The sequence below is a fragment of the Hakea prostrata genome, chromosome 3 (genome assembly GCF_041222555.1).
Source record: "Hakea prostrata isolate BN-2017 chromosome 3, UWA_Hpros_2, whole genome shotgun sequence".
NCBI classification, from domain to species: Eukaryota; Viridiplantae; Streptophyta; class Magnoliopsida; order Proteales; family Proteaceae; genus Hakea; species Hakea prostrata.
Genome location: NC_142602.1, coordinates 30,035,990 through 30,063,866, shown reverse-complemented (window position 1 = coordinate 30,063,866; position 27,877 = coordinate 30,035,990). Strand labels below are relative to the sequence as shown.

The following is a 27,877-nucleotide window of genomic DNA, read 5'->3' as shown; positions in this document are numbered from 1 at the left end:
CTTATTGTGGGTTTCAATCTTCTTAAACCTAAAACCTCCTAAAAATTAAGTTGGTTTACATCACTTATCCCCAATTATCAAGGAAGAATTACTTTAGGTAATTAATCTAAAATAGAACCCAAGTGTCGTTTAGCTGTTTTTGCTTTTGAAAGGAAACAATACTCTCCCCCCTCAATCACCCTCTACCGTTTCCACTTTCAATTTGAACTTCGAAATATAAGTCTTTTTTTCTTCTCAATCTTTTATTCACCCTTCTTTTTACTGTTCAATATCTCTTTGTCTCACTTCCTTATAGATAGATGGTCATACATGCATTTTCATGTGCCAATTAACTAGTAATTCAAAATTCATGAATTTCTTATTTGTTGTCTAGTGAGTGAAGACAAAACATGCCACAACTGTTGGATCTACCTCTTGTTGCGACTCACTTCTCAAAAACCACATAGAGAAGATGCCTTTGTCACAGAAAATTATAAAGTTTACTTAAGATATGAATATCTATACAAAATCCCACTCCAAGTGGCACAGCCATTGGATATACCTCATGCTAATTCAATCTAGAGATCGAGTGGAAGTTCGACATGTTTTCTGTGAGGTTAATTGTGTCGCCGATAAAATGTCCAAGCTCCAAGTGCTTCAACAAGGGGAGAGGATTTTTTATCAGGACCACTCTAGTGATAATTTGGAGGTCCTTCACGTTGAGCGTTCTTCGGTCATCTATGTTTCGTTAATTTGTTTGTTTTTGGGCTTTAGGCTCCGCTACGTACTGAAAAAAAATATCCCACAAGAATTGCCCTACACCATCCAAACCCCTCTAAACAACTACTCTTATAGGGTCGAGATTTCTCAAACCCTAGCAAAACATTGAGTCTGTTTGAAGACTATATGTAAAATATATAATACTAAATAGGGTAAATATCACTTACCTCCCCTCTTAGCTGGACAAATAGCACTTACACCCCCTCTTAGTTGGATAATATCACTTACCTCCCCTCTTATCTAGCAAATATATCAAACACCTCCCCCTCGTTAACTTCTGTAAATTTAACTTTTCCGTTAAATATTTTTCAAAACCCCAAAACCCGCAAAAACAAAAAAAGAAAAAAAACCAGACCCCAAAAAAAAAAAACCAAAACCAGAAAAAACAAAAAAGCAACAACAAAAAAAAAGACCGGAAAAAAGCAAAAAAGAAAAAGGAGGAAAAAACGACAGGGAAGGATAAAAAAGGGGGGGAAAAGGGAACAGAGGAAAAAAAGAGGGGAAGAGAAAGAGGAAGAAAGGAAAAAAAAGAAGCAGGGGAGGTGAAAAAGAAGAAGCGGGAGGTAGGAGGGGGTTGGGGGTGTGTTTGCCCTACTAAATATGGTATGAAATTTCACTTCTCCCTTTTTACCCCCCAAAAAAAAATTTCACTTCCCCCCACTTTACTTCCCTTCCAACCAAACAATCCCAGTGGGTAATATGTTAAAAGAACTTAAAAGTTAAAACTATCCTGTAATTTCCTGGAAACTTATGCCTTATCGGTTTATGAGATTTTTCCATTTTTCGCTGCTCTCTGCTCTCCATGGAGTGTCTGCGTCTACCTGCAACGTCTCTCGGCCTGCGGCCCTTTTGTTTAACATTCACAGATGGACAAAGCAGAACTTCTCTGAATCCCCAAAGGATAATTTCTTCCCCTCCTCTTATATTGCATTCGAGCATCTTCTCTAGAAATCTTTCAACCCCATCTCAGTTTTCTCGGCTTAGTGAGTAAAGCTCCATCTTTTCCTCTGTAACTCTTCCATTTTGATGAATTTTCAGTTTCTTCCTCACCACCATGTATGCTGCGTTGTATGTCTAAAAGAGCTTACTTTGAATTCTTTGTCACTGCAAATAACTGTCTCTTGAGGCTTCCACTTGTTTTCATTTTATGTTATTTTTCATTAATAGTCCAGTATTTGGGCACTTATCGAGAGCCTGTAAAATTATTTTCTGAACCCATTTGTCCGGATAAATGCTGTCGGGGATGGATTTTACGACATATGTTTTTGATGCATTTACAAATAAATTGGTTGTTCAGCATGTTTGCAACTGTTGAGACATTGTATGTCCATTTTATCCCTGAAAGAGTTTCATGGGTTGGCTCATCTTATCAAGAAATTTGATGGGCTTATTTTGTCCTAATTTGTTTGGTGCTGTGAACCGTCTATCACTTCCCACGTATTCTTTCTTAAGACTTTCACCTCGTTTCTGATTTAGCTAATTTCATCATTGGCCTGCGTTTAGGCGTAGATTGAGAACTTTGATCCTGATTTATGGATCCTGTTTGTTCAATCTGCTCTGGATAACCTCTTTAATGAGAGGCTTTGTGAAATGTTGTTGCTGATGCATATACTTATTTGTTTGTTCAGTGCAGTTTGCTACTCCTGAAATCCAGTCAAGTGCTGGAGTCAGCAATGAAACAGCTGAATGGGCAATGCAAGGTATGTCAAGTGTTTCAATTTGCCAGCTGATGGAAACTTTTTAAAGTCATAGGAATAGAGTATTCTTCATCTTTATCATAATTAATACTGTGAAATACAAATATGAATGTGTTAGATAAAATTGAATCAGTGGAGGTAATAATTATTTCCTACTAGATGGAATTACAAATCCAGATGTTCACTGATAATCTTCTTCTGTATGAATTTGATGGTGGATCATAATAATGAGAAGTAGACATGTCTGCTACAACTGTATGAAGATTGTGACAGGGTAGGAAACCCTAGAATACCAGAGCCAAGAGAAATGGAGGGACGAGACGATGGAAGTTTTGAACTTACCAGTTACCAGTCCCCTCTCCCATGTATAAAAGAAGAACCATTCTAAGAATTATCAGGACTGATAGATAATTGTAATAGGGATCTTACAAATATAAATAGAAATAGAAATAGAAACAGAAATAATGATAATAGGACCATATGTATCCTATTCTAGCAAATCAGTAGAGACCATGATCTTCAACACTTCTCCTCAAGCTTGAGCATATAGATCACCATGTCCCAGCTTATTAAAAAAACCAAAAAACAACCCTTCTTTTTTATTATTATTCTTCTTCCAACTCTTCTAGGATCCATGTAGCGGATCTCATTAAGTAGGGATAAGGCTATGATCTTGTTGTGATACTTCCTATGGATCTCATATCAAAGAACAAATAGATTCACCATGCTCACCAATTAAATGCAAAAGAAGTTTACCTTAGTCGATTTTCGATTCCTGATTTGGAGCAGAATGCAGATTAATTAGATGATGGGATGAAGTCAAGTTAAGCCCTGAATCTGGTTGGTGTTCTTGAGGACCATGTATCTTGTTTCCTAATGGAGAATAAAGATAAGTGGCACAATCTGATTCTTTCATTGTCATGTGCATCAGTATCTGAATATCCTGTATCGACCTTCTGAAAATGGCAGATGGGACGACCTTCCAAGCTTAATATCAATTTTATGAAGCCAAATTTTACGAATCATGGATTACAAAATTCTTATATTTGAATGATGAATTTGGAAATTATGATCCATAGTATTCATATAAACAAATTTCACAGAATGAAAGCCATTTCTTTCTAAATTTATTTATTGCAAACAAGTGTCTGTAAGCAAAACTGTCCAAAAAGTAGGTTTAAGCTCAACACATTTGTTGCTTGAAGGAATACAAAGAATGAACAGGTGACTACAATCGTAAAGACTTCCTTTTATAGATGTCTACCTACTTACTTTGAGGTTCAGTGAGGGGATCTCCCATAACATTTTCATAGCTCAGCACCAAATGTTAGTTTGGGGGATTCTCAGAAAATGGTAATTTCCAGTGGGGACCTATATCAGAAATCATAGTCATACATAGAGTTGTTGATGTACAAAATGTTTTAACTTTATGAGATTATTCATTCACTTTTGTTGATGTATATTCCTGGATACCACTTGAACAGAATTTCAGTAATATCTTTTTTATTGGCCACAGATTTTTATACCCTACGAAAGGATGTGGAAACAACAATTGAACGAGTCAAGGAGATTAGGGAATCTTCTGGTCTGCAACAGTTAGAAGGAGATCTTGCAGTTTTAGAGAAAAAGGCAGCTGATAGCTCTTTGTGGGGTGACCGAGCTAAAGCACAGGAAACACTGCTTTCCTTGACAGATGTCAAAGATAAAATCAAACTTCTGAACGATTTCAAAACCCAGGTTTGTCTGTTTCGCTGGTGTTTTCCTTCTTTCCATTTAGATCTTTCTTATAACTGCTTGTGTCTGCTAATTACAATATTAAAGTTCCTGTTTTTGAAATACGATAGTAATAAAATCCTCACTGATTTTTTTTGAGAAACTTAATAATCATGTTCTTCTCATTGTATCTAGAAGCATGCTAAATATCAATACCTTAAGCACTGGAAACTGTAGGAGGAAAAGGCTAAACCACAATTATTACCACTGTCCTGTCTTCAAGAAGCTGGGAGATTCTATGGGAATTTCTGGGTTCACATATACAACTATGAGATAATATATTACTTAACGCGTGCCTATCTTTGCCAGACTATTTATGCATGTGGTTTTATACATCTTGGAGCAGGTTGAAGATGCAGAAACAATTGTAAAGTTAACTGAGGAAATGGAATCGATAGATGCTGCACTTCTTGAAGAAGCTGCCAATACTACTAGAGATTTGAACAAGGCTTTGGATCAGTTTGAGTTGACTCAGCTGCTTTCTGGACCATATGACAAAGAAGGTGCTGTTATCTCCATCACAGCTGGTGCAGGGGGTACCGATGCACAGGTATAATAGTTCTTCCAATTTCTAACATAAGGAGAAAATGTTCTGGTTTTTCATCTTCAAGGATTTGTGGAAATCTGTATCTTCCATGGCTGTTCATTGGTAGTCAATCCATTTTGCACATAGCACTTGCCAACTCCAACTACAAGGTCATACTGGCAGACATGAGCTTCTGGTATCTTAGGCAATTCTTTTACTGCTTCTTTCTAAATTGTGTGGAGAAAGCAGCATGTGGATTCAACAATCCAAAGTAGTTGATTGCCAGCGTCCATGAGTGGCATAAAGCATCTGACAAATGGACCATTTTACCTGTTAATTTATATATTTTTATTTGAAGCAAAAAAAAAAAATAATAATAATAATAGACTGTCTGATGTGATAAATAGGATGGACTGTAACAGTTAACCAATGGGTAGTCATAGCCTCATAATATTCGCTTACTTATCTACAAGAATATATACAGTTACAAACTTCAAGTCAACTTTGATGCCAAGTTATCTCCTAGCCACAACTTACCAGCTTAATGCCTGCTGCAGTTGAGATAATCAAGGTGGTGTTGTAAGTGTTCTCGGCATTCTCTGTGGTACTGATCATAGTTGGATGCATTCCCAGTATTCTTGGAAGTGAAGGGTCCCAGAAACAAGGTTATTTTCAAAATTTTCATGGATATTTAATCCAAGACATATTTGAGATGGTGTAGGAGTAGTTTGCAAACTTTGGAAATTTTGAATGATTTCTCTATAGCTCTTTTAGGGATTTATACTTGAGTTCTTTTATTCCAGTAGCAGGGAGTGATAGCATATTAGTCTTTTCAGAGGAGTTTTTAAAACCAAGGAATAGACCGTAAACAACTTGGCGAAGTGAGAAAAGATTATATTCATGAGGATATCTTTGAGTTGACAACAAACAAAATTTTTGAGAGATTTGACTGTGAATTGGATCCCTGTACAGTGCAATTGCAATAGCTTCATTGGACTAATATGAACCAATTTGGAGGCCCAGGCCCAGGAGAACTGAATCTAGAGTTGGTTTTCAGTTTTTAGGGAGATTTGGTTTTTCAGAAGATGATGCCCACACTATTGGAGTGTAATTCAATCTTATGTACCAACACATTATTGAGCATCAGATGATACAGTAGGCATCTCAGCTGTTTTTACCGACTGTTGTTGCTTCACCCACCCATCATCACCTCCACGATGGTCCCTTCTCCTTCTTTGTCCCCCTCTCCCTTGACAGCAACGCGTTACCCTGATGTAGCCTCAAGTGAATGATGGCCAGTTCCTCCAAGATCATTAGATGATCAGCAATGAATAAACTACGGTTATATAAACTTGTTTGTATAACCAATTTTTTACCTGAGCTCCTCAATTCTGTAAATTAGGGTTAGGGTTTACAAAAGATTTGGATTGGCCTCTCTTTAGGGTTTTCTAGAACACTTGGATGGGGTATAACAGGGACAGGTTTAGGATTAGAATGTCTGGGTTCTAGAAGGGAAATTAAGTAATTCTGGAGCTAGGCATTTGAAGTTCTAGGGTTTAGGATTACTGTTTTAGAATTAGGGTTGTAAGGGTTTTGTGTCAGAACTGGTCCAGGTCTTAGCTCAGGTTCAAAACTGAATTATAAATCAGGTCCCATTTATGAGATTAGGACCCCTCTGTTTCTGAATGTTTCAGGTATCCGAAACCTGGTTTCTTCCCCTCTGGATGCTGGAATTGGGAAGGGATCAAGGGTCTTGGACTAGGGTTTGAACAGGTATGGGGTTATGGTTGTATAGGTCTGAGGTTAGGGCTGTAAGTAGTCTAGGGTTAGGTTACAGATTTAGGATTAGGCTTTGGGAATTTAGGGCAGCAAAGGAACTAGGGTTTAGGATAGGGAAAAGGACGACAAGTGAGTTTGAGTGGTAAGGAAAGTGGAATAATAGGACTGTTATGGGATAGAATTATGATGAGGGGAATTAAGGGTTGTGGATTTTTGGGGTTTTGGAGAAAAAGAAGAGTTGACTGGGGTATGGTTTGTAAAAACAGAATTTAATGTATGGAAGGGGAATGGGCTAAGTGCTAACTGGTTACTTACCTGTCACACAAACCTTGTAATGGGATGTGATGGAGATGGAAAGAAGTGGAGGCAGGCTACAAACACTGCTGAAGGAGAATCCTTCAAATAGAAAACCCTAGCTTCTTACTCGATCACATGGGGATGCCTTACCACTGATGAGAAGCTCTACTGACACCTCATTCTTAGGCAGCAACATGCTCCATTAATTTTTTTTCTCAAATCTGTAATCTGAGTTCTGTTACAAGCACAGACCTTCAATTTATAGCCTTAAGACTGACTATCCTAGTTGTACTCGACATACTAATCCAAATTCAATCAAGACACTTATAACTAAACTATGTGAAGTCCTCATCATATCCTAGACTGACTTTGACCCTTAAATAAAATAAAACTTAAGAAAAAGATTAGTCTGCCTGTATAACTTAAGTTGGGCAGAATTTACATAATTAGATCAATTAAACTAAAATAAAAATCTATTTTCCTACTTGGCCTAAACACTAAATTTATGGGCCCAAAGAATAGGCCCATGACCACAGAAACCTGCTGAACAAAGGTCCAATACCCATATCTATCAACCCTAAGTTGATTTCAAAGAGGAATTGGCCAATTTGGTAACTGACCTGCATCACACCCTCTTTGTCTCTCCCCTCCTCAATGGACCCTCTCGCTTCCCCTGATCCACTGCACTCCACCCCCCCCCCCCCCCCCTTTCTCCTGGCCTCTGGCCAATTTATTTTCAGCAGTAGTGCTGGGACATGACTTTCGTAGACAATATTGAAATAAGATATAAAAGGTGTGGTGTTTCTGGGACAGGATTACTGCAGCTTCAACATTTTGATCATCTAGCAAATTAAGTCTTGAGTAAGAAAATAAGCATGGTAAGGGGTTCATGACAGTCAGGTCTTCAAGTTCTTTTTCTTTAGAAGATACATGATACGCCTTTGTGAAAGAATCTGTATATATTCAGTCAATGATGGCCTTTTTAGTTATGTCTAATTTGGACCAAAAGACCTACTAGATGGAATAAAGAGCACTTAATTAATGTGCCATTGATTTCATATCCATCATCTCTAAGTCCCACTTTTTCTGCCAATACTTGTGCAAAAGTTTCTTTCACACTTCATTTTTGTTTAAGATTTTTTAATTGTTTCCAGTGCAGGATTGGGCTGATATGCTGCTTAGGATGTACGTGAGATGGGGAGAGAAACAGCGGTACAAGACAAGAGTGGTTGAGAAATCCATGGGTGAGGAAGCTGGAATCAAATCAGCTACAATTGAACTAGAAGGCCGTTATGCATATGGGTATTTGTCGGGGGAGAAGGGAACACATCGTATTGTCCGCCGGTCTCCATTTAATGCAAAAGGTCTTCGCCAGGTAACTACTTTGTCTAGTTGGATTTTTATTCTTTTGAATTGTTAAGAAGTTTGATGTGGGGGTCCTGAAATAGTAGAATGATATTCTGGCTGTTCTTTTCAAATGATTTGATGATCAGAAGTGTGCTACAGTGGTAGCATTGGTTAGATATCTTTTGCCAGTAGAGATGAATAGCTTCAACAATTGCTTAGGGTTATTGAATTTTCCAGGCACTAGCATGCATCCATTTCATATTATTAAGCTTCCAAATTTGTCATGCTTTATGGCCTTTACGTTCCACATTTTGTTCAGCCATCTGTTTCAGAGTTGAGTGCTGAAATTTTGGTTTTTACTGCTTCAATTTAGTAAATACTATTTAGGCTTTCACTATGAATCAAGTGTCTAAACTGCAAGAATTGCTAAGATTTGTGTTGGATGAAGCGGCGATTACCATGGCATTTTGTCCTCTATCTTCACACTTAAGTTCCCACTTTCATCAATTTTTTACCACACCATGTATAGGTCAATTTTGGGAGTTTGTCGTACTTTACAAATTACAACTACTAGGCCAGGTTTCTTATTTGCAAACCAAAAATTATGGCAATTCACCAATCTTGGAACATCTCAATTCACCGGTCTGGTGACAAGGCGCCTGGCCACGGCCTTAGGTTGCCTTTGTTTCCGTCATAATTATGAGTCTTCCCAGATATGCAGTGGTGACTTCAACATTTTCTGATGATTTTATCTGATAGGTCTGTTTTATTTCCTTTACAGCCATGCGTAATGGTGATACCTAAGAAGGTTGTTTTTACTTCAATATTTATGATGATTGTATAGGGACAGGCTTGGTGCAGTGGTTGGTGGACCACCAGTTGTAGCCCAAGGTCAAGGAATTGAAACAGCCTCTTAGCAATAATTGTTAGGGGTAAGGCTGCGCTGGAGAACTGCCCCCCCCCCCCGAGGGGACTCTGGTAGTCCGGAAGCCTTTGGCACCGTGTTCATTACGATGATTGTACTGAATTTTGGCTTCTTTTTTGGAGATGCAGCTCCTAGATTTTGCTAGGTTCTGGATTATAAGTGCCGTATTCTGGTGAGAGTATGTTAGGCATTTCATACTGCAAAGAGTTGATTTATACGATTATTATCATCCTTGTTTGTTGGCAAAGCAAGGAAATTTTAGACATCCATATTGCACTTGGCTTTCCATGAGGGATACGGCCCACAGAAGTTTGTCTACAGCAAAGTCAATATCTGGCTTGCAGAATAATGTTCTTGGTGGCAGTCCACTGATAATGTTTTGAGTGGTTGCAACTATCATTATTAGAATAAGGAATTCTCGTGTGTCACCAAACGGCTCCTATTGGCACTTTAAGGCACTCATCTTAAACTAAATAACTCATATAGACACAAATAATGTGGTTGAATCACAGAAGGAAAATTCTAAACTTTTGCCCCAGGTCCATGTGATAATTTTGAGAAGAAGCATATGGTTTCTTCTTTCTTCTATAACTTTTGTATTTCTGCATATATGTCTGTGTGTAATTATTTATTTATTTATTTATTTAGATAATGCATTGCTCCTAGCTCAATTTATATACTAGATTTGATTGAACAAGGACTCAACACTGTCCAAATGTTAGACCAAATGGATTTCCAAAGTTCAGTATTAAATTATCAAAAACAATTCATCTGGGGAAAAGTATGCTACCCCTATTGCTAGAGCATTGATACCATCTTGATTCTATTATCTATAAATTTATGTTCATGTGTACATTTGTATCATTTATTTATTCTATATGACTTCTTTAATCTACTATCCCAGACTAGCTTTTCTGGTGTTGAAGTTATGCCACTTCTTCCTGAAGAGTCATTGGATGTTGAGATACCTGAAGAAGACTTGGAAATAAGTTTCTCCAGAGCAGGTGGAAAGGGTGGCCAGAATGTGAACAAGGTAGAGACAGCTGTTCGAATGGTTCACATCCCTACTGGCATTGCTGTTAGATGCACAGGTTTGCTTTCTTTCTGTACTTCTGCTACATTCTTTTGTACGTATATATGTATGTGTCTCTTACAGGTTAGGCCAGTTCCCATTTTAAGCTGTCCAACCTTACAGTAGTTACTATCAATTTGTTGTACTGGTGAAAAATATCTGCAAGAATTTACTTAGTTTCTTCTTTTTGAGTAAATGGTTCATCTAATCACCAACTTCAAGTGGGCTCTATGAATATGTATTATTCTTTAAGCTGCATGTTCTTTCGTGTTTCTGTTTTTTATGAACATGCATGAGCTGTATATTATTTTCTGTGCTTGTAGAAAAGTTCTACCAAAGATAGAAGATATCTTGAAGGAATATCAATAATTGGTTACTTTCTGCTTCTTTGCAGAGGGGGCTGCATATACATACTTTAAGAACTCTTTTTGGTCAAGTCTATTCGGTTAAAAAAGCTTATTTCATGTACATTAAGCTTGGCACTGCCTCATCAAGTGTTTTCACCGTTGGATTGAGCTACTCCTTACTATAAGGAACTGGTCCAGTTTCCTAGAGATCACATTTTACCGGGTTTTCTACTCTCCTTGGGGGCATGGTAGTAAGGGGCCTCAAAAACACCCGGGTTTGGAGAACTTAATTGAACTCAACAGCTTGGTTGGAAACCATAATAATAGGATAGAGCCATACAGGAGATCTATGATGCTGTGAGTAATATGATGAATGGAGCCCCTATGAAATCCAGATATGAAAATAGAGGACATGGCCAGTGACAGCATTAACTTCTGGCATTTTGGAAACATTAAACTGATCTAGTAGCTAAGAAAATGATAATCTATGCTTGAATCCAGATTGATTAATGAAGAGTCTGAAAATCAAAATTGGAGCGATTGAACAGAAGAGTGAGAAGGCAGAACAACTTTTGCCAGGCATCTAGCATTCGAAACTCTAAGCTAGAAAGTAGAATTAATTAAATAAGTTGGGATGGATTATTTGGGCCATGTTCATCTTTCAAATTGGCACTCCTTATTGTGCATCTCATTAATTGCTTTCAGTTTCCTTTTATATCTTATGCAGAAGAGAGATCTCAACTATCAAACAAAATCAAAGCACTCAGTCGTTTGAAAGCCAAACTTCTGGTGATTTCAGAGGAGCAAAGAGCATCCGAAATCAAACAAATACGAGGAGATGCAGTGAAAGCAGAATGGGGCCAGCAGATACGGAATTATGTATTCCATCCGTACAAGCTTGTCAAAGACTTGCGGACAGGATACGAGGTAAATGATATCACTTCTGTTATGGATGGTGAATTGGATCCATTCATTAAAGCATACCTCAAATACAAATACAGTTTAACTGCTTCAGCTGGTGCTGTAATATAACTGTTTGTGATTCACAAATCTTTGTAGGAAAAATTATGTATATGGTTGGGTATGTAATGTTCACTTGGACATCATTTCTGCCTCCTATAAGATGATGACGCTTCGGGGGCGGGGGTGTTGGGCTGTTTGCACACACAATTGTGTTGGGAGAAACACATTTTCTGGTTTCATGCCTTGAAGGGTATTAGATTTGATGCGTTACAAAGAAGGTATATCTATCTTGGAAAGAGTATGAACATGCAATTATTGTCACAAGACAGGCACTGTGGGCTATCTTTTCCCTTGATTGTAGAAAATTACAGAATGGCATCATCATAAAGTAGTGCCTGTCGAATGGCAGTCTTCAGTAACCAAGTGGATAAGTTTGAAACAAAAGTAGTGATTCATAATCTTAGCTCTTTTATCTTCCATTGATAATTTGGGTTCGAAGTTAGTAACTTCTCGTGTTCCTTAGATTCCAGTGATTCTCACGTTTAGACCTTGGTCCTAAACTTGTTACAGTAGTAAGGAGATAGAATGATTTGGCGATTCCATGGTTTATTGGAAAATGTTAACTCACTGGTGGTTCTTGCATTGTCTCCTTTCTCCCATGAAATTTCTATAGAGAAATGGTACATTATTGAATGCACTACGCTAACCAGCTTGATGGTTTGTAAATTATTGAACGCAATGCACAATCCCTTGGGGAACCCTATATTCAGGAACTCAAAGAAGTGGGAAAGAAAGTTCGAGCCCGTATTCGAGAGATCCAAAATATTACAAGAAATTTTCAGCACCACCCTATGAGTTGCCATCTAAAATGAAGTCAGCCCGTAATCTATGTAATTTCTCAATCAAACGATGAAAATATATCATTTAGGGGACTGCAAATATCAGGAACCCTCCAGTGCCCACCCGAGAAAGCTTGATCCCGATTCGAAAAGAGGTCCATCTAATTTTTCAATGATGAAAATATATCAGTTAACAAAATCACTATGTAAGTTAAGTTTTTCAAAAGGCCAAAAATAACTTTGAACATAAACCCCACCCCTTTGATCTCATGCCTAATGTCTATGACTCGAACCAAACTTCCCTCCAGAGGCGATGAAAATACTACCTCATGTGGACACTTCGTGCCTAAGACAGTCCCCAATTAAGAGTTACATTATAATCCTAATGGGTTCCAGTTCTTTATTGCCATGTCACCCGGCTCAGCCCAGATTTTAAACTCAACCCTCTGTCAGCGCCAATCCCAAGCAAATCACCAGGGGTGCAAGTTGAGCTCTTTGGAAACAAGCCACATCCAGACATAACCTGGGAACATAAACAACCTCTCGAGCTTTACCCCTGATGATTACTCTGTTTTGGTTTGCTCGTTTGCGCTGAAAAATCCCTCCAAAAACATAATCCACAGATTGAACTCCCATCTTTCTGTCGTCTGACGAGCAACCAAACTTCAACAAGGTATGTATCCTAATTGAAATTGTTCAAAACAAACAAAAACCAATGTAGGCATATCACATGATCACACAACCACATAATGAGGAGACGAAAAGAGTTTAGATTACTCATAAGAAAACAGAGGGGCCTATCCCAGGCATAAGTATGACTCACCTTCAACTTATCAAAACTGAAATTGCATCTTCTCCTTCCTATATTCTCTAAAACAATACCATATTGTACCCTAGATTGCAAAACAAAATCAAAGCCACATAACATTATGCTGCTACAGTGAAAAATAAGGCGCCTAATTGATCTACAGCAAAATGTGACTTAACGATGTTCAGATGACAGGACAGAATTTCTCTAAACTTCAGGAAAGTGCCATTGATCATCCTCGTCTACTCGTCATCTTCCTCATCATCATCATCACCCCCTGCAACAGCAGAGTTCAGGGCATTCAACCGCTCAATCAACCTTGCCTTCCTCTCATCATAGGTCAACTTCTTCAAGTTGTACCTGAAATCAAATACAAGATACACATTAATTAAGATAAAAAAATCAAAATATACATTATCAAGCACATTGCTTCATCAGTAGAAACTAACACTAGGGATTCAAACAAGACGATTACAAATGCATTTACAAATTCAACATCCACCTTGGAAACAAAGAGAATTTCTACGACTAGATACTCTTTTATCTCACCTCTTATGCTGCTTAGGTTGTTCCTTCTGAGATTTCTTCATGACTGGATCAGCCCTAATGGCAGCATGCACCTTCTTATACAACTCTTCCATGTTATCAGCGTCAATGCCTCTCTTGATGTACTCACTGAAATGAGACTGGTATTTCTCTGGCTCATCCTCAATCAATTGCTGCAAATCCCACAATCAAGTAAGCAACTAAGAAACTGAAACTTTCCTTCATGTTTATTTACAACATCAATATCAAGCTCACTTCCAATCAATTAACCATGAGTAATGTTGTAATTCCTAGTCTTTACCCTCATGTAAGAAGCAACATGGCCTCCATAAATATATTTGCGGTGGACCTCAGCATTCAGCTGCTTGTCGTCCTTGCTGAACCCAGCAAACCTCTTGTCACTGTGAGGGATATCAAGTCCACCATCCAATGCTCCCTGAAATTAATGCCACAAAATATAACCATCACAACAAACAACCGAGAATAGATATCCAAATCCTTCACAATGGCATTTGAAACAAGAATATTCATCTGCAGAAGACACCACAATTTAATTCTTAAGCTTAAAAGAACCCAAATGTAACAATGGCAACACAATTCTCTTCGGTTCTTTTTTATTTGTTTCCCCATTTTTTGGGTTTGGGTTGGGTGGGGGTGGGGGGAAGATCTGCCTTATTGCATGTATCCTGTGCCAGCCATAGCATACAAAATACTGTTCTTCCCTTGAACTGTAAGTGCCGACTATTTTGATACCCCTACAAACTCATGACAGATGACCAGGTTGCAGTGCAGGGACCACAGAATCAAGCAGGGGTCTCTTTCACCTGACTTAAAATAAAGGCACATTCAACAAATGAAGATTTCCCAAACAACTCCATCATATAGGAGGTGGGAAAAGCAAGGGGGTTTTTATCATTTTGGATTGGAATAAAAGCCAATCTATCTGCAAATTGTGCACCAGCACGACCTTGCATGAAAAAATCTGCCTTAAATAAATTCAATTAGACAGAATTCAGAACAAATTGGATAATTTTGCATTAGGGAAAATTAAACTAAAGGATCCTTTGTTGTTGCTGTTGTGCTACGTGCTTCAACTTATGTCTTCAACAATGAACACTGTGTCTCAATCAGATGGTGAACTTACTTCAATTTCAATGGTCCATGAGGATGATTGCTACCACCCATCACTCACTGAAATCTTCCGCAACTTTAAAACATTTGGACTAAATATATAAAACGGGGGAGGAATGATTCAACAGTATAATCACCACAGTTGGATGTGGCTTTATCTTTACCTCTAGCTTGTAACTTATAACTTGCATGTATTAAGCCAATGCAGGCATTAGATAGAATCTGAAGTTGTTTTGAGTATTCTATTTGAAGTGGTGACAGCCGGGATATTATTTCATATTGGTGTGGAATCTTGTAGCTAGCTGTCTTTATCAGTGTTAGTTTTGTCTTGTTCAGAAAAAAATTATCTAGAAGAATTCCATTAGTAATTAATAAGCTACCTTAGTTATATTAGGAAGCTTTTTTATTTTTTTGGGGTAAAGTTACATTAGGAAGTAGAACTCTACAAGAATAGTAAGTGAAGATGCTTCTTCCATGTAAGCACTCTTCTTCCTACTCCTTTCCTTCATAGTTCATTTACAGTATTGTTTCACTCCTTAATCAAGTACATTGATTCCCTGTATTCTTTTTTAAAAATTCTGATTTCTTCCACAGGCTGATCACTTCATTTTTTCCCCTATCTATATTCAACAACAAAAAAAGAAGCCTTGTCCCACTATTTATCTTCCCAGCCGGTAAATAGACTTCTTATTAGATACCTAACTAACCTCAGATTCTGGTTCAGAGAATTAGGGATCCAAAGCCTGGATCCGTATGATTTTTTAACGAGAAAGGTACAACTGCATTCTGAAACAAGCGCTAGAATCAAAGGATGAGATTAAAAAGGCACTTATTTGTACCTTGAGTGCACCAAAAACACGCTGCCCAGTTGTTGTCTTCACAAGACCCACATCAAGAAGAGCACGGAAAGGCCTTCTATTTTCTGTGGGTTCAACCGAAAAATCTTCACCAGTTGCCTACCAATACATGAAATATATTATAGATAACCCTCTAAAAATATAACAGATTAAAATCAACATGAGTTCTTCTGTATCAGATACCTCCACATTGCCCTCGTACTCGTCATCCATTTCAAGCGTTTTCAAGACACGACGGGCAAGGAGAAGCCCAGTGCAGTAAGCTGAAAAGTATTAATTACAAAACCTCTGTTAAATTAGGTAAAGAAGGAGAGAAGATTGATGCATATAGAGACATATACTAAGTGAGAGAGACAGACAGAAACTAATACCTGCTGCATAGTTGGTCAGACCAACTTCAAGCCCATAGCCTGGAAGCTCATGAGCATAAGCTGCTGCAAGAACAATATCACCAGCAATGCTAGCAGATGCTATTTGTGCAACAATGTCTTTGTTGGACTATTAAAATGTTAAGGAGGGCACCATTACCATAAATGCATAGGATTGCTCAACTAGTCTACTGGTAAATGAACATCAACCCAAAAATCATGGGCACTAAATCATCAAATAAATTTATTTACAGCAAAAGCTGAACTCAAAGTAACTTAGCCAACTGGGATGCTTTAATTCCCATAGCATATTATGGCTATTTTTAAGCTCCAAAACCATCTATTAAATTAAAATGTATAAAAAATAACAAAAACACTCTTAACAGTAAACAAACAATAATGAAAAACCATCATACTCATAAAGACATTAAAGTAACATGAAGACTCCAGAAGCCTCGATCCTAACACTTATAATGGTTACTCAGCAACATCTGATAGGTGTGATAACATTTGAAATTAACAATGACCAATCTTTAAACAGACATACTGAGCATAAAAATATTTATACCATCTTCAATAAATTATGACATCCCCCAGCTACTTATCATGCTTTGAAGATTAAACAAGTAACATTAATGCTAGAACAACCTTACTATTCAAAATCTAAAAGATACAAATTACTAAGCCACCACACCCAATATGCATCAATTGATATGTCCAAGCCAATAATAAATGGAAACATTAGAGGATACAATTCGAACAACAAACCGATACTTCGGTGTGTTGTACTTGTTCTTATCCTGATTGATCAGACGAATCCTGGCCCGGTAGTCAGTCTTCCCCTCTGCATGCCATGTAACAACATATGTCAGGAGGGAAACACCAGTAGTTGTAGAATGCAGGAATGACAACAAAAAATGAAGACAAACCTCTCCTTCTCTTGAATTTGACTTGAAAACGTTTGAAGTAGGCCCTCGACTTTTGTGCCTTAATGAAGACCTACATTGCGAAAAAATGCAATGTTTTAATATTATCATATATAAACGTAAAATGATTTCCAAATGTAACATGTATGCCAAGAAATTCAAACATAAAAGGAGGAAAATGATAAGCAACAGATAGTCAAAAACACACTTAGGAAATGTTCATGAAGGCTCCAATGAATGTAGCCTAGGAGAGAGAATAATAGAAGTCAAAAAGAACATCCCATTCACTTCCGACCATGTATTTTTAAGAAAGCAATTGGTATCAGCAAGTTCACAAACTGACACCCTATCTGCGGCATATCATTATGTCTCCATAGTTATCACAGATCCAATGTCGGCCAGGTATCATTACCAGCGGATCTGCCTAGTTACCGAATCCTGAGATTATGCTTCGAAATGGGAGAAAAATAGGAAGAAAAAAAAAACCGTCCTAGCAGCAGAAGATGAACTCAGAAGATTGTTCAATGATAAACAGGGAGACACCATATAACAAACATATCTGTTCAACAACGAACATAGAATCTAAAATACATGAAAACCAGATTTGAAAATATTTTGAAGGAGGCCAAAATTCTAAAGAAGTTTCAGGGAGAAGAAATAAATAAGAATCATGAAAAAAAGCATAAAAAAGCAACGACAATTATACGTAAACTAAACCAAAATCAGAAAAGAAAAAAAAAAATCAGCCTCACCATTAGTAAGCTATCAAACAGAAAACAGAAACCAAAGCACTTCAGAATCAAAATAGAACGGAAAAAGAGCGAGAGAAAAATATGTTGCAGCAGTTGATGAAGGAAATCGAAGTAACATACCATTTTCGCCTCGGAATTTCACCGATGAAGCTCAAGAGGAGGAAAGACGATTCAAAGAGAAACCCTACGTCGGGGACGGCTCGCAAGACTTATAGCGAGTGTAGTGCAAAACCCTAATCTTGTTTCATTTATTTACCCCCAATAAATTTATATTCCCCGTTGTATCCTTTCTTTGGTTCGACTGTGTAAGAATTTTGGGTGAGGTTATTCTATTCTCAGGCCATGTTTTTTGAATCAAATAGAAAAACCCAGTAATGTTTTCTTTACATGAACATGGCCTGACATGGCCTGAGACCCACTCGGCCCAATTAAGCTCAATTGTATCTAGATTATAAAACAGCCCAAACCGATGCTGCGCAATTAAACCCAATTATAGCCCGATTATAGAAACTAGATTACGACCCGCGACCAACATCGCGTGGAGAAATTTATCAGGTCCATCTCCTTGTCAGAAACAGACCATTCATTTCGTTATATATGTGTGACATATGTCCCAACATCACATCAAACGGTTGAAATTCATTTATAAGTCACATCAAATGGTTGAAATCCACCATGTATGGATGTGAAGCATTTGCCGGAATCCACCATGTGTGACCTACCTTTGGTGATTCCACCTGAATGCCTCAGATGTTCTTGTATCTCAAGAATCCCTATGCTCCTATTTATCCCTATTTTGGGTCCTCCAAGGAGTTCCATTACGACTTAACCCCCAGAGCGTGAAAGGCCCATAACCTATAGATTGATTCTAAGGGAAATAAGCTGAAATAGGTGCAGGATCTGCATCACAACCACTTATTATTGTGATCCCCCTCTTCCTCGTGGATTTTTTTGGCTCTCAAATAAAAGAATGTTCCATAACATGTATGAGCAAAAGAAAGGATCTACAAGAAATGCTTTGCTTTCACAAATAACCTATTCAATTTCATGTTTAAAAGTTATTTTCAAACTCTCTTACTTTCCACTTATTAAAGACCACATCCCCATTTTATCATGCACACGAAACAGTCAATAAATGCATCATCCCTATCCTATTACTTGAAGATGGAGTCGCAAAAACTCCATTAATGGTAGCCTGGCTGGGTTGATCATATGATTGAAATCTCTCCCACCAGTCATAGCCACCAAGAGACCACTATTTGCAAGACGATTAATGAATTACTGATACACGTACTGAAGAAACAAATCCATAAACGAGGTCACAGGGAATTGTGTTGTTCCATTGGCCTAAAATGAAGGATTGCATGTGGCAACAAGTGGGTTTGATATGGACAGCAACACACAAAAGGTTCCGAGAGAAAGAATCCAACAAATAAAGAAAACCAAGAACCCGTTGAGGGCCGTCCAGTTGATCAACCCTCACGGATGGCACCAGTGTCGATTGAGCTGATTTTGGAGGAGAGCCACGACCGACCAAACCAACGGTGGGATTGCATTGGAGACCGAAGTAGCCGATTGACGTAAAACACCAGTAAAGTCGATAGGAACTCGAGTTGATTCAAACCGAGTAAATAACTATAAAATGAGAGCAAAGAGAAGGACGTGAGGAGCGGGAAAGCGGGAGGCGAACCGAAGACGGGTGGCAGGAGAAAGCTGGGAATAAGAAGTCTTTGTTCCGAACAAGAAAGAAAGGAAAGAGAAGAAAAGAGAAGCGAGAAGAAAAGAAGGAACATGGTTGTATGGCTAAAGAGAGAAAACGAAAAAGATTGAAAAGAGAAAAAAAAAAAGAGTTGGAGAAAAGAGAAACAAGAGTACCAGCACACAAAGTGAGGAACCCGATCACAAGTGATTGTCAACGAGGAGAGTGATGAAGAACACCATGAATGTAATTGGGGAACGAAATGGTACAGTGACCAGCAAGGGAGCGAGGGGGGGGGGGCCTTGCGAATGCAAGACATAACAGGAGGGCGGACGGAGCAACAAAAAAGTGACCAGCAAGTGGAGCGTCAGGGGTTGGGGTTGGTGCCTTGCCGAATGCAGACAAACGGGATTAGTGCCGGATTGTGAGCCAAAAACAAGAGGAGAGAAACGAACCCAGGAGGGATATCGTGGAGAGGCAATGGCCGACCACGAAACAGGGCAGCGTTTGTTTATTTCTTATGCACATATTGGAGTGCCTTGATTGCGAGTGGTGGTACAGACCCGCCACATTGTGGTAATTTTTGAAGACCGTTCACCCCCTCCGGTCAGGGAATAACAAATTGTATTCGCCAAAGGGGGATTGATCAACGAGGTGAATAATGTCCTCATTTACCAAACTTAATACTAAACTCCAGGCCTTCTCAGGAATTAGAGTAAGAAATCATCGGCAGACACCATTTTCACTGTACATGAAAAATGTGGGTTCTATCTTTCTCGTTGTCGTTCTGTTCAGCACACACATTTGCTCATTCCAAATACAACTGAAAAGGAACAATTCAAACCAAGAAGGATCCGACTTCAGAGGAAATAATCAAATTAGGAACATACAGAATAAAAGAACGACACGAAATAGATCCAAGAAACTAAAGAAACATTTGAATCACACAGCCTGATCGAAATTTCAGAGAAAGAGAGAAGAACACAAACCAATGCCCGTTGTTGTGCTGGCTTCGAGCTCCATTAAAATTGGCTGGAAATAATAGTTTGCACAGAAGCTAATCGATAGGAAACCCAGCCTGCTTCGATGAAATCGACGTTTTGACACTAATTCCTGTATAACCATTGGTCCGAAGACCACAGTAGCTAAACAAATGCAGCGAGAATTGAGAAACGAAAAACGTTGTTGCATCGTTAATTACTTGCTAACTGACGGACCAGAATCTTGCTCTACATATTTAAACATTATAGGATCTGATTCCATGATGCCCGTTTCAGGGACGAAACCATACCCCTGCTGAAGTGTCTTTCTCAGTATGATTATCTGGACAGGCCCGGCACAACACGTAGAACACACGTAGAGATTACGTGGCTAATTCATGTCTGACATGGCTAAACATGATTTCGTATTGGGATTGCGGAGACTGACGTGGCAAACACGTCCATCCCAGCATCCCAACGGGCGTGTAGAAAAAATTTTCGAGTAGGACTACCACCCAAAGGGTGGGTGTAAGAAACCATGGACGCCGCAGCGGTATTAAGATATCAGGTATATATATTCTATACATAATGTATATTCTAGTCTATTCGTCACTTACCCATCCAGTAGTTTGGCTGTTGAGGGATTCACATCCTCTGTAATTCCTTTCCCTACAATTCTCTGTAATTCCTTCTCATTCTTCCCTATGTTTTAAAATGATAGAATTGCCCTTTGTTTTTATTTTTATGTTTCTATTTTTTTCTTCTTTTTTATCCATTTTTTATAGGAACTCATTAAGTCATTATATGTGATTGGATTTATTTTCTTATATTTTTAAGACTTTTTTTTATTTGATATAATTTTTTCCTTTTTTCTTTCTTCTTTTATAGAATTTATTTATTTATTTATCTTATTGAATATTTTACATGAGTCCCTTCCATTTCAATATTATGCACCATTAGTGATCTAGGGGCCTGTTTGATTACATGAGTCTGGAGATTTCAAATATCTAGAGATTTCAAATCTATAGATTTCAAATATATGGAGTTATAATTTATAAAATTAGATGTTTGGTTGTAGAATGAAATCTGTGGATTCACCCTAAAAAACTATTTGATCAATGTGATTTTTGTGAACGTGCAAATGTATAGCTTTTTTGAAATCTTTGGATTTCACCCCTTACCCATAAATCTACAAATTCACGTTTTTAGTGTAAAAATGTGAATCTTTAGATTTTTACAACCAAACGGGTATGATTCTCAGATTCATGAATCCAGAGATTTGAAATCTCTGGATTCATGTAACCAAACAGGCCCTAACATAATTAGTCATTTAAATTTAAATTAAATTTTCTATATGCTCATATGACCTTCTAAGGGATTGGAAATGACCATTTACCCACTCGTTTAGCTACTATTTTCAAAAATGAACGACAATCACTATTGGCCCCTCATAGCATCTAAATCACGAACGCACCTAACTCACGCCTAAAGTTTCCCCCCTTCATGAATGATGAACCTAGAAAGTTGTTCTCACCATTGAGATTTTTTTTTTGGTAACGGCGATTTATATATATCATATCATACTACTAATACAAAAACATGAACTCAAGGGACAAGGGTATATATTCGTTTTCTTAAATTTATTTATTCAATTAATTAAACCTTTTTTTTTTTTTTGGGTTACAAAACGGGGTCAAAGACCCAAAAAAAAAAAACCAAATCAAACTAAAGCACAACTCTTGAGAAAATCCTCTTTAAGGATGTTTGTCATTTCCTGCGGGGGATCATTGAAAAAGACCAAATCATCTCTTCCAATTAGCTGCCTCTTAGACAACCAATCAGCAACCTTGTTATTTTGACTCCTCACATGACCAAATCTAACATGGCCTCGAGAAGCATATAGGCTTCAAATTTCAACAACTAATCTTCCCATCGATCCTTGCTCGTTAACTTCTGGGTCCAGTAACCTTATAGCCTTCAGCGAGTCTGATTCTATTTGGAGTGGCCATGCTCCCATATCCAACGCTACCTTTACCCTTTCTTTGATTGCGCGCATTTCCGCCTCTACTACATGGCATAAAGGAATCTTGATAGCAAATCCTCCTCTGAACAGGCCTTCTTGGTCCCGGATCACCCCAGCTAATTGAGCGTAGCATTCCTTCACTTTCACAGTAGCATCTGTGTTACACTTAAACCATCCTCTTCTAGGGCATGTCCACCCAAAAACTTCCAACTCTTTACTTGGATCAAGAACAAGGCTTCGGCATGTTGTCCAAGCTTCCTTATTGGCTCGATAAAATTTCTCGATAATGAGCACACCATTCCCTGGTCTGGAAAAATCTACCTCATGGATATCTCGATTTCACCATCCCCAAAGAAACTGTAGGGTACACACAAATCGATTAGGCCAATCGGTGCTCCATTTGGTAGCAAACCCACAGATATTGGCATAGATCCATTCCTGCTTTTCGCACCTAAAAACCATATTTGATATCGTGGTTTAACCATACGTTTCCAAATGCTTCTTGCAAAGCAACAATCCCTAAATACATGTAATACATCTTCCACATCTGTCATGCAAAAATTGCATTTATCATTATCTTGAATATGCAAATGGCGCTTTCTAGCATTAGTCATCAAACGATTCTTTACAACTAGCCAAAAGAAACTGCAAAATCGGTGTGGGAGATGAAGTTTCCAAGAAGTATTCCAAAAATTTTCATCGAATATTCCCATATCTACAGCTAGTTCGTTCTTTATCAATGTCTTATATGTAGAGCGTATAGAAAAAATACCTTCAGTGGATGGGATCCAAGACATGACATCAGATCCATTGTTACTAGAGGGGAGTGGGAAATCCTTCAGTTTGGTGTAGATTTTTGTAGGGAGGTATCCCTCAATTTTTGTTGTCCATTCCATGCCATTACTTTCCAAGTATTGGTTAACGACTTCCCCTTGCCATTGACTGGGAACTGGGGAAATCACATGGTCTTCCAAATTACCTTCAATGTCTAGCCAGTTGTCCCTCCATAAATAAGTGTTCCTTCCATCTCCAATTTTTATTTTGCAATACTCTTTCATTCTATTTTCAACTCTGCAGATAGCTCACCACAATGGAGAATCAGGAGAGGCCACTTTAAAGGGGTGTTTACGCCTTTTTGATCCATATTTATCTTGAAGAAATGCTGACCATAGTGAGTTCTGCTTTTTAACCCCCAAGTGAGTTTCATGATAAAGGCTTCATTCATCACCCGAAGCTTCCTAAAGCCTAAACCGCCTTCCACCTTCGGTCAACAAATCTCGTTCCAGCTCACAAGATGTGCCTTTTTTTTCTTGATTGGACTCACCCCATATAAAGGCTCGAGTTAGTTTTTAAACTTCACCTAGGACCCCTTTTGGAATCAAAGTTGTCTGCATCGAGTAGTAAGGTATAGTCATTACAACTGATTTTGCCAGGACAATCGTCCCGCAAGGGAAAGCGAAGTAGCTTTCCAACTGGAGAGCCGATCTGATACCTTGTTAATAATGTACTGATAACTACCTTTCTTGTCTCTTTTATGGTGAATAGGTACCCCTAGATATCTGCCCAAATCATTTGGCATGGTAAAGCCGCTTCTTTGTGCAATCTCCTTTGCTCTCTGGCTCTCTACATTTTTGGAGAAGAAAATACGAGTTTTCTCTATGCTCACTTTGCTTCCCGATGCGTTGCAAAATTTATCCAAGCATTCCTTCACAATGGTAATTTGCTCTAGGGAAGCTTCTACAAAAAGAACTACATCATCAGCAAATATAAGATGGGAGATTCCCATACCCCCTTTACGAATACGACCAGGGATCCACTTCCCTGCAACCAATGCATCTTGGATACAGTGGGTCAATCTCTCCATGCAAAGGACAAATAAATAGGACGACAAAGGGTTCCCCTGGCGAATTCCTCTGGAAGGTTTAAATTCTTTTGTACCTTCCCCATTCCAGAGAATTCTAAAGGTTGGACCTGTAACGCACATCATAATCACATCGACCAGTTTGGATGGTACTCCTACTTTCAAAAGTGAATCAACAATAAATTCTCACCGGATTCGATCATATGCCTTTCCCAAGTCGATTTTAATAGCCATCTGATGGATTTTTCCTCCTTTTCGCTTCATGGAGTGAAAAAGTTCTTGTGCAACAATGATATTATCTTGAATATTCCTTCGAGGAACAAAACTGACTTGATTGGGTGCAACAAGGCTAGGCATAAACTCCTTCAATCTGTTAGTTATCAACTTAGTCAAAATTTTGAGGCTGACATTACAGAGAGATATAGGCCGGAATTGTGTAATCTTCTCAGGTTTGTCTATTTTGGGAATCAATACTAACAAAGTTTCATTGATCTTAGTCTCCAACTCTCCATTAAAGGCTCAAGCCACAGTCCTGCAAATATCTTTACCTGTAATACTCCAAGTTTTCTGATAGAAAGCAGCTTGAAAACCATATGGTCCTGGAGCCTTCCATGGACCAATTTGATGAACAACACGATAAATCTCCTCGTCAGTAAGCTCATTACCAAGGATAGATAACCAATCATGGTCTAAAGCTGGGAAACAATGATCTATTTGGAAAGGATCTGAATCAATATTATCCTCAGTAAAGAGACCTATGAAATAATTGACAACATGATTTTTTAGATCTGCATCCTCAAAAATCCATTGATTATCTTCTCCCTTGAGGCCTTCAATTTTATTTCTCTTCCTTCTGTTTAGAGTAGATATGTGAAAATACCTTGTATTCCTATCACCTTGTAAAGTCCAACTTTTCCTCGATTTTTGGGCCCATATAATTTCCTCTCTCTGCAAAACTTTTTCAAGTTCAACTATAAGTTTCTCTTCCAATCTCCCTAAAAAGAGGGTTATAGGGTCCTGCTGCAAGTTTTCTTTGGATTTCCCCTAGGCGAGCATACAAACTTCTTTTCGCAGCTTCAATGTTCCCGAAAGTTTGTTTGTCCCAAGTAGACAATTCTTCTTGCAAATGATGTAAGGCAGCAGGCAAAGGATGGTTTGTTTTCCAGCCCTGTCGCACAGTATCAACAAAATCTGCATGGGTGAACCACATAGCTTCTAATATGAACGGTCTCTTTTTGTAGGGACTTCTAACTGAGTCTGTCTCAACCAGTAAAGGATGATGATCGGATTTGAGTCTGGGCAGCACTCTAACTATAGCATCTGGCCACAAGATATGCCACCCACCTGAACAGAGTGCACGGTCCAGCCTTCTATAGATTCTTTGATAACCGTTCCACTTGGGTCCTTTCCAAGTAAATTTTGGACCCACAAATCCCAAGTCTATAAGATTGCATAAATTTAAATTTTCTCTAAACTTTGTACATTTTCTGATCGACACCGGACTTCCACCTCTTACTTCAGATTGATCAAGTACATCATTTAGGTCTCCCATTACTAAATATGGATAATGATAAAAATTCAATGTAGTAGCCAAATCCTCCCACCCTTCATGCCAATTGGATTCAATGGGGCTGGCATACATAGCCACAAGACCCCACCTATTATTATTGACTGTATCCAAAATTTCAATAAAAAGAAATTGGGTATGTGTATGAATAAGAGATACCTGATAACTTGTATTGAATAAAATGAACCATATGCCTCCTGATAGCTCAACTGCATCGCTTTTAAAATGACGCACACCCTTAATTTTAGTTATGACACGCTCGGCCTTCTCTCCACTTATTAGAGGTTCCATAATGATAACGCAATCAGAATTATGCTTCTGTCTATAATGCTTAAGAGTAGTGGCAAATGCTTTATTGCCCGCTCCCCTTGGATTCCATGCAAAAACCTTCATAAAGAAACTTGATATGGGTTTTGGTTACCGTCATTCATCACCACATCATTCCCAAGGGAATGGATTTGTCCTTCATTGGGCATCGGTGTTTCGACCATAATTTCATCCATATCGTCAACTTCATCAGGAGGTTTACCTTGTTCAGGTAAGAGAGCAAGAGAGCAAATTGAGTGGTTATTTTTTTCAAAGCAATTTCCACTTCTTCCAACCATTAGATTATGATCAAAATTCTCCACATCCTCTTTTTCTCCTATTTGGTCCTGCATCTGAAGTTCCTTCTCATTTACAACTTCTTTAGTCAAATTTGTTATCATATTACATGCCTTTTGTAACTCCACTAGTAAAGAGTAGTTAATCACATGTTGGCCACTTAACGGAGGCCTTGAACTTTTTGAATTTTCTTCATTCTCCTGTCTAGTCTCTAACACACCTCTTTGATTATGATTTCGAGGAGCCACCACATTTCTACCCTCTCTTTGATATGTGATACGCTGCCACATGGCCGAAACACGAGTCGTGTTAGTTTCCATGTTGGATACTACTTCCTGATCTTCTTGGGAAACCATTGCAAGTGCTGCAAATCTAGAGCCTGATCCCACTCCATTAACTTTATTTCCGTCTTCTGTACCACTCTGGCCTCCTCTTTCCGGTCTGCCATTTTTCTCTCCGGCATTATCAGTAGGGTTCCGGCGATTGTCTTTCTGAATTTTGTTTTCTGCACATGTAACCACGGACCATATGTATCTGCTGGTGCCCTCTTTGCCTCAGAATTTTTAATGGTTTCAATCGCCTTTTGTGCAACCTCTTCGGGTTCAACCGCTGGTACATCTTCCTCTCCGCCATAGAAAATAGAGCATTGTTCTTTATGATGGCCATATCTTCCACAATCATAGCACAACAAATTCATTGACTTGTAAAGAATTTGCTGAACACGGCATTTGAGTCTAAATTTGGACAACAAGGGTTTGGATAAATCAATCTCGACACAGACCCGCGCATACTTACCGCGGACAGCTTGGGCTATTGTTGAATCAATTTTAATTACCTTTCCTACTCGATTACCCAGTCTGATAAAAAATCGAGTATCAAAATACTATATGGATACGCTAGGGAAACGCACCCATAACGCCAATTTCTGCAGCACTTCTTCCTCAGGATTGAAATCCGATTGCCATCTCCTCACTGATAGATAGTGATCAGCAATTACCCAAGGACCATCAACTAGGGCTCTCTGGAAATCTTCTTTAAAAACGAATTTTGCAATATAATAATCATTGCCAATGTCAATAAGGTCCAACGCTCCTGTAGGTTTCCATAGGGCTGATAATCTACCGGACAAAAACTTAAAACCCACCGTTTTTCCTACCAGTTTAACAATCAAGGTCTCCTGCCATCATTTCCGCAATCTTTCTTTTTCTTTTTTGGACAAGGTAATACTAGGGCAGAAAGCATCGTCTTCCTTCTTGCCATCATCCTCATTCTCATCGTCCGTGTCCCATTCATAATCGGGTTGGTTCAAAAATCCATCATCGTTGAGACCTTCGATCTCCTCAATCTCCATACCCTCTTCTTGGCTAGGGTTAGGATAATTTCTAGTCACCATCTCTGCATAAGATCGTTGCACCTCCACCGGTGGAAGCTT

The 27,877-nt window shown here is 38.5% G+C and overlaps 3 protein-coding genes across 4 annotated transcripts; 1 reads left to right on the top strand and 2 right to left on the bottom strand.

Moving 5' to 3' along the window:
* Positions 1-1,517: 1,517 nt before the first annotated feature.
* On the top strand, positions 1,518-12,137 carry HCF109 (high chlorophyll fluorescent 109). Its single transcript, XM_089150238.1, has 7 exons — positions 1,518-1,742; positions 2,388-2,459; positions 3,973-4,193; positions 4,576-4,779; positions 7,991-8,206; positions 10,008-10,194; positions 11,250-12,137. Exons 1-7 carry the CDS (start codon positions 1,562-1,564, stop codon positions 11,552-11,554), a joined length of 1,386 nt encoding a protein of 461 aa, XP_089006364.1. The 5' UTR covers positions 1,518-1,561; the 3' UTR covers positions 11,555-12,137.
* Positions 12,138-13,050: 913 nt separating this feature from the next.
* On the bottom strand, positions 13,051-17,940 carry LOC149022043 (large ribosomal subunit protein uL18-like). 2 transcript variants are annotated; one of them, XM_089150237.1, is made up of 9 exons: positions 17,833-17,940; positions 16,964-17,033; positions 16,787-16,878; positions 16,038-16,164; positions 15,850-15,929; positions 15,649-15,765; positions 13,980-14,114; positions 13,682-13,851; positions 13,051-13,492 (listed from the first exon to the last, which is right to left on the bottom strand). In XM_089150237.1, exons 1-9 carry the CDS (start codon positions 17,833-17,835, stop codon positions 13,375-13,377), a joined length of 912 nt encoding a protein of 303 aa, XP_089006363.1. In that variant the 5' UTR covers positions 17,836-17,940; the 3' UTR covers positions 13,051-13,374. The 2 variants fall into 2 exon arrangements, with proteins under 2 accessions (XP_089006363.1, XP_089006362.1); XM_089150236.1 differs by lacking the exon at positions 17,833-17,940 and having other exon boundaries at positions 13,052-13,492; positions 16,964-17,039.
* Positions 17,941-23,828: 5,888 nt separating this feature from the next.
* On the bottom strand, positions 23,829-26,235 carry LOC149022042 (uncharacterized). The gene is made up of 3 exons (XM_089147528.1): positions 25,338-26,235; positions 24,824-25,030; positions 23,829-24,235 (listed from the first exon to the last, which is right to left on the bottom strand). The coding sequence occupies exons 1-3, from the start codon at positions 26,233-26,235 to the stop codon at positions 23,829-23,831; spliced, it is 1,512 nt and encodes a 503-aa protein (XP_089003654.1).
* Between the last annotated feature and the right edge of the window lie 1,642 nt (positions 26,236-27,877).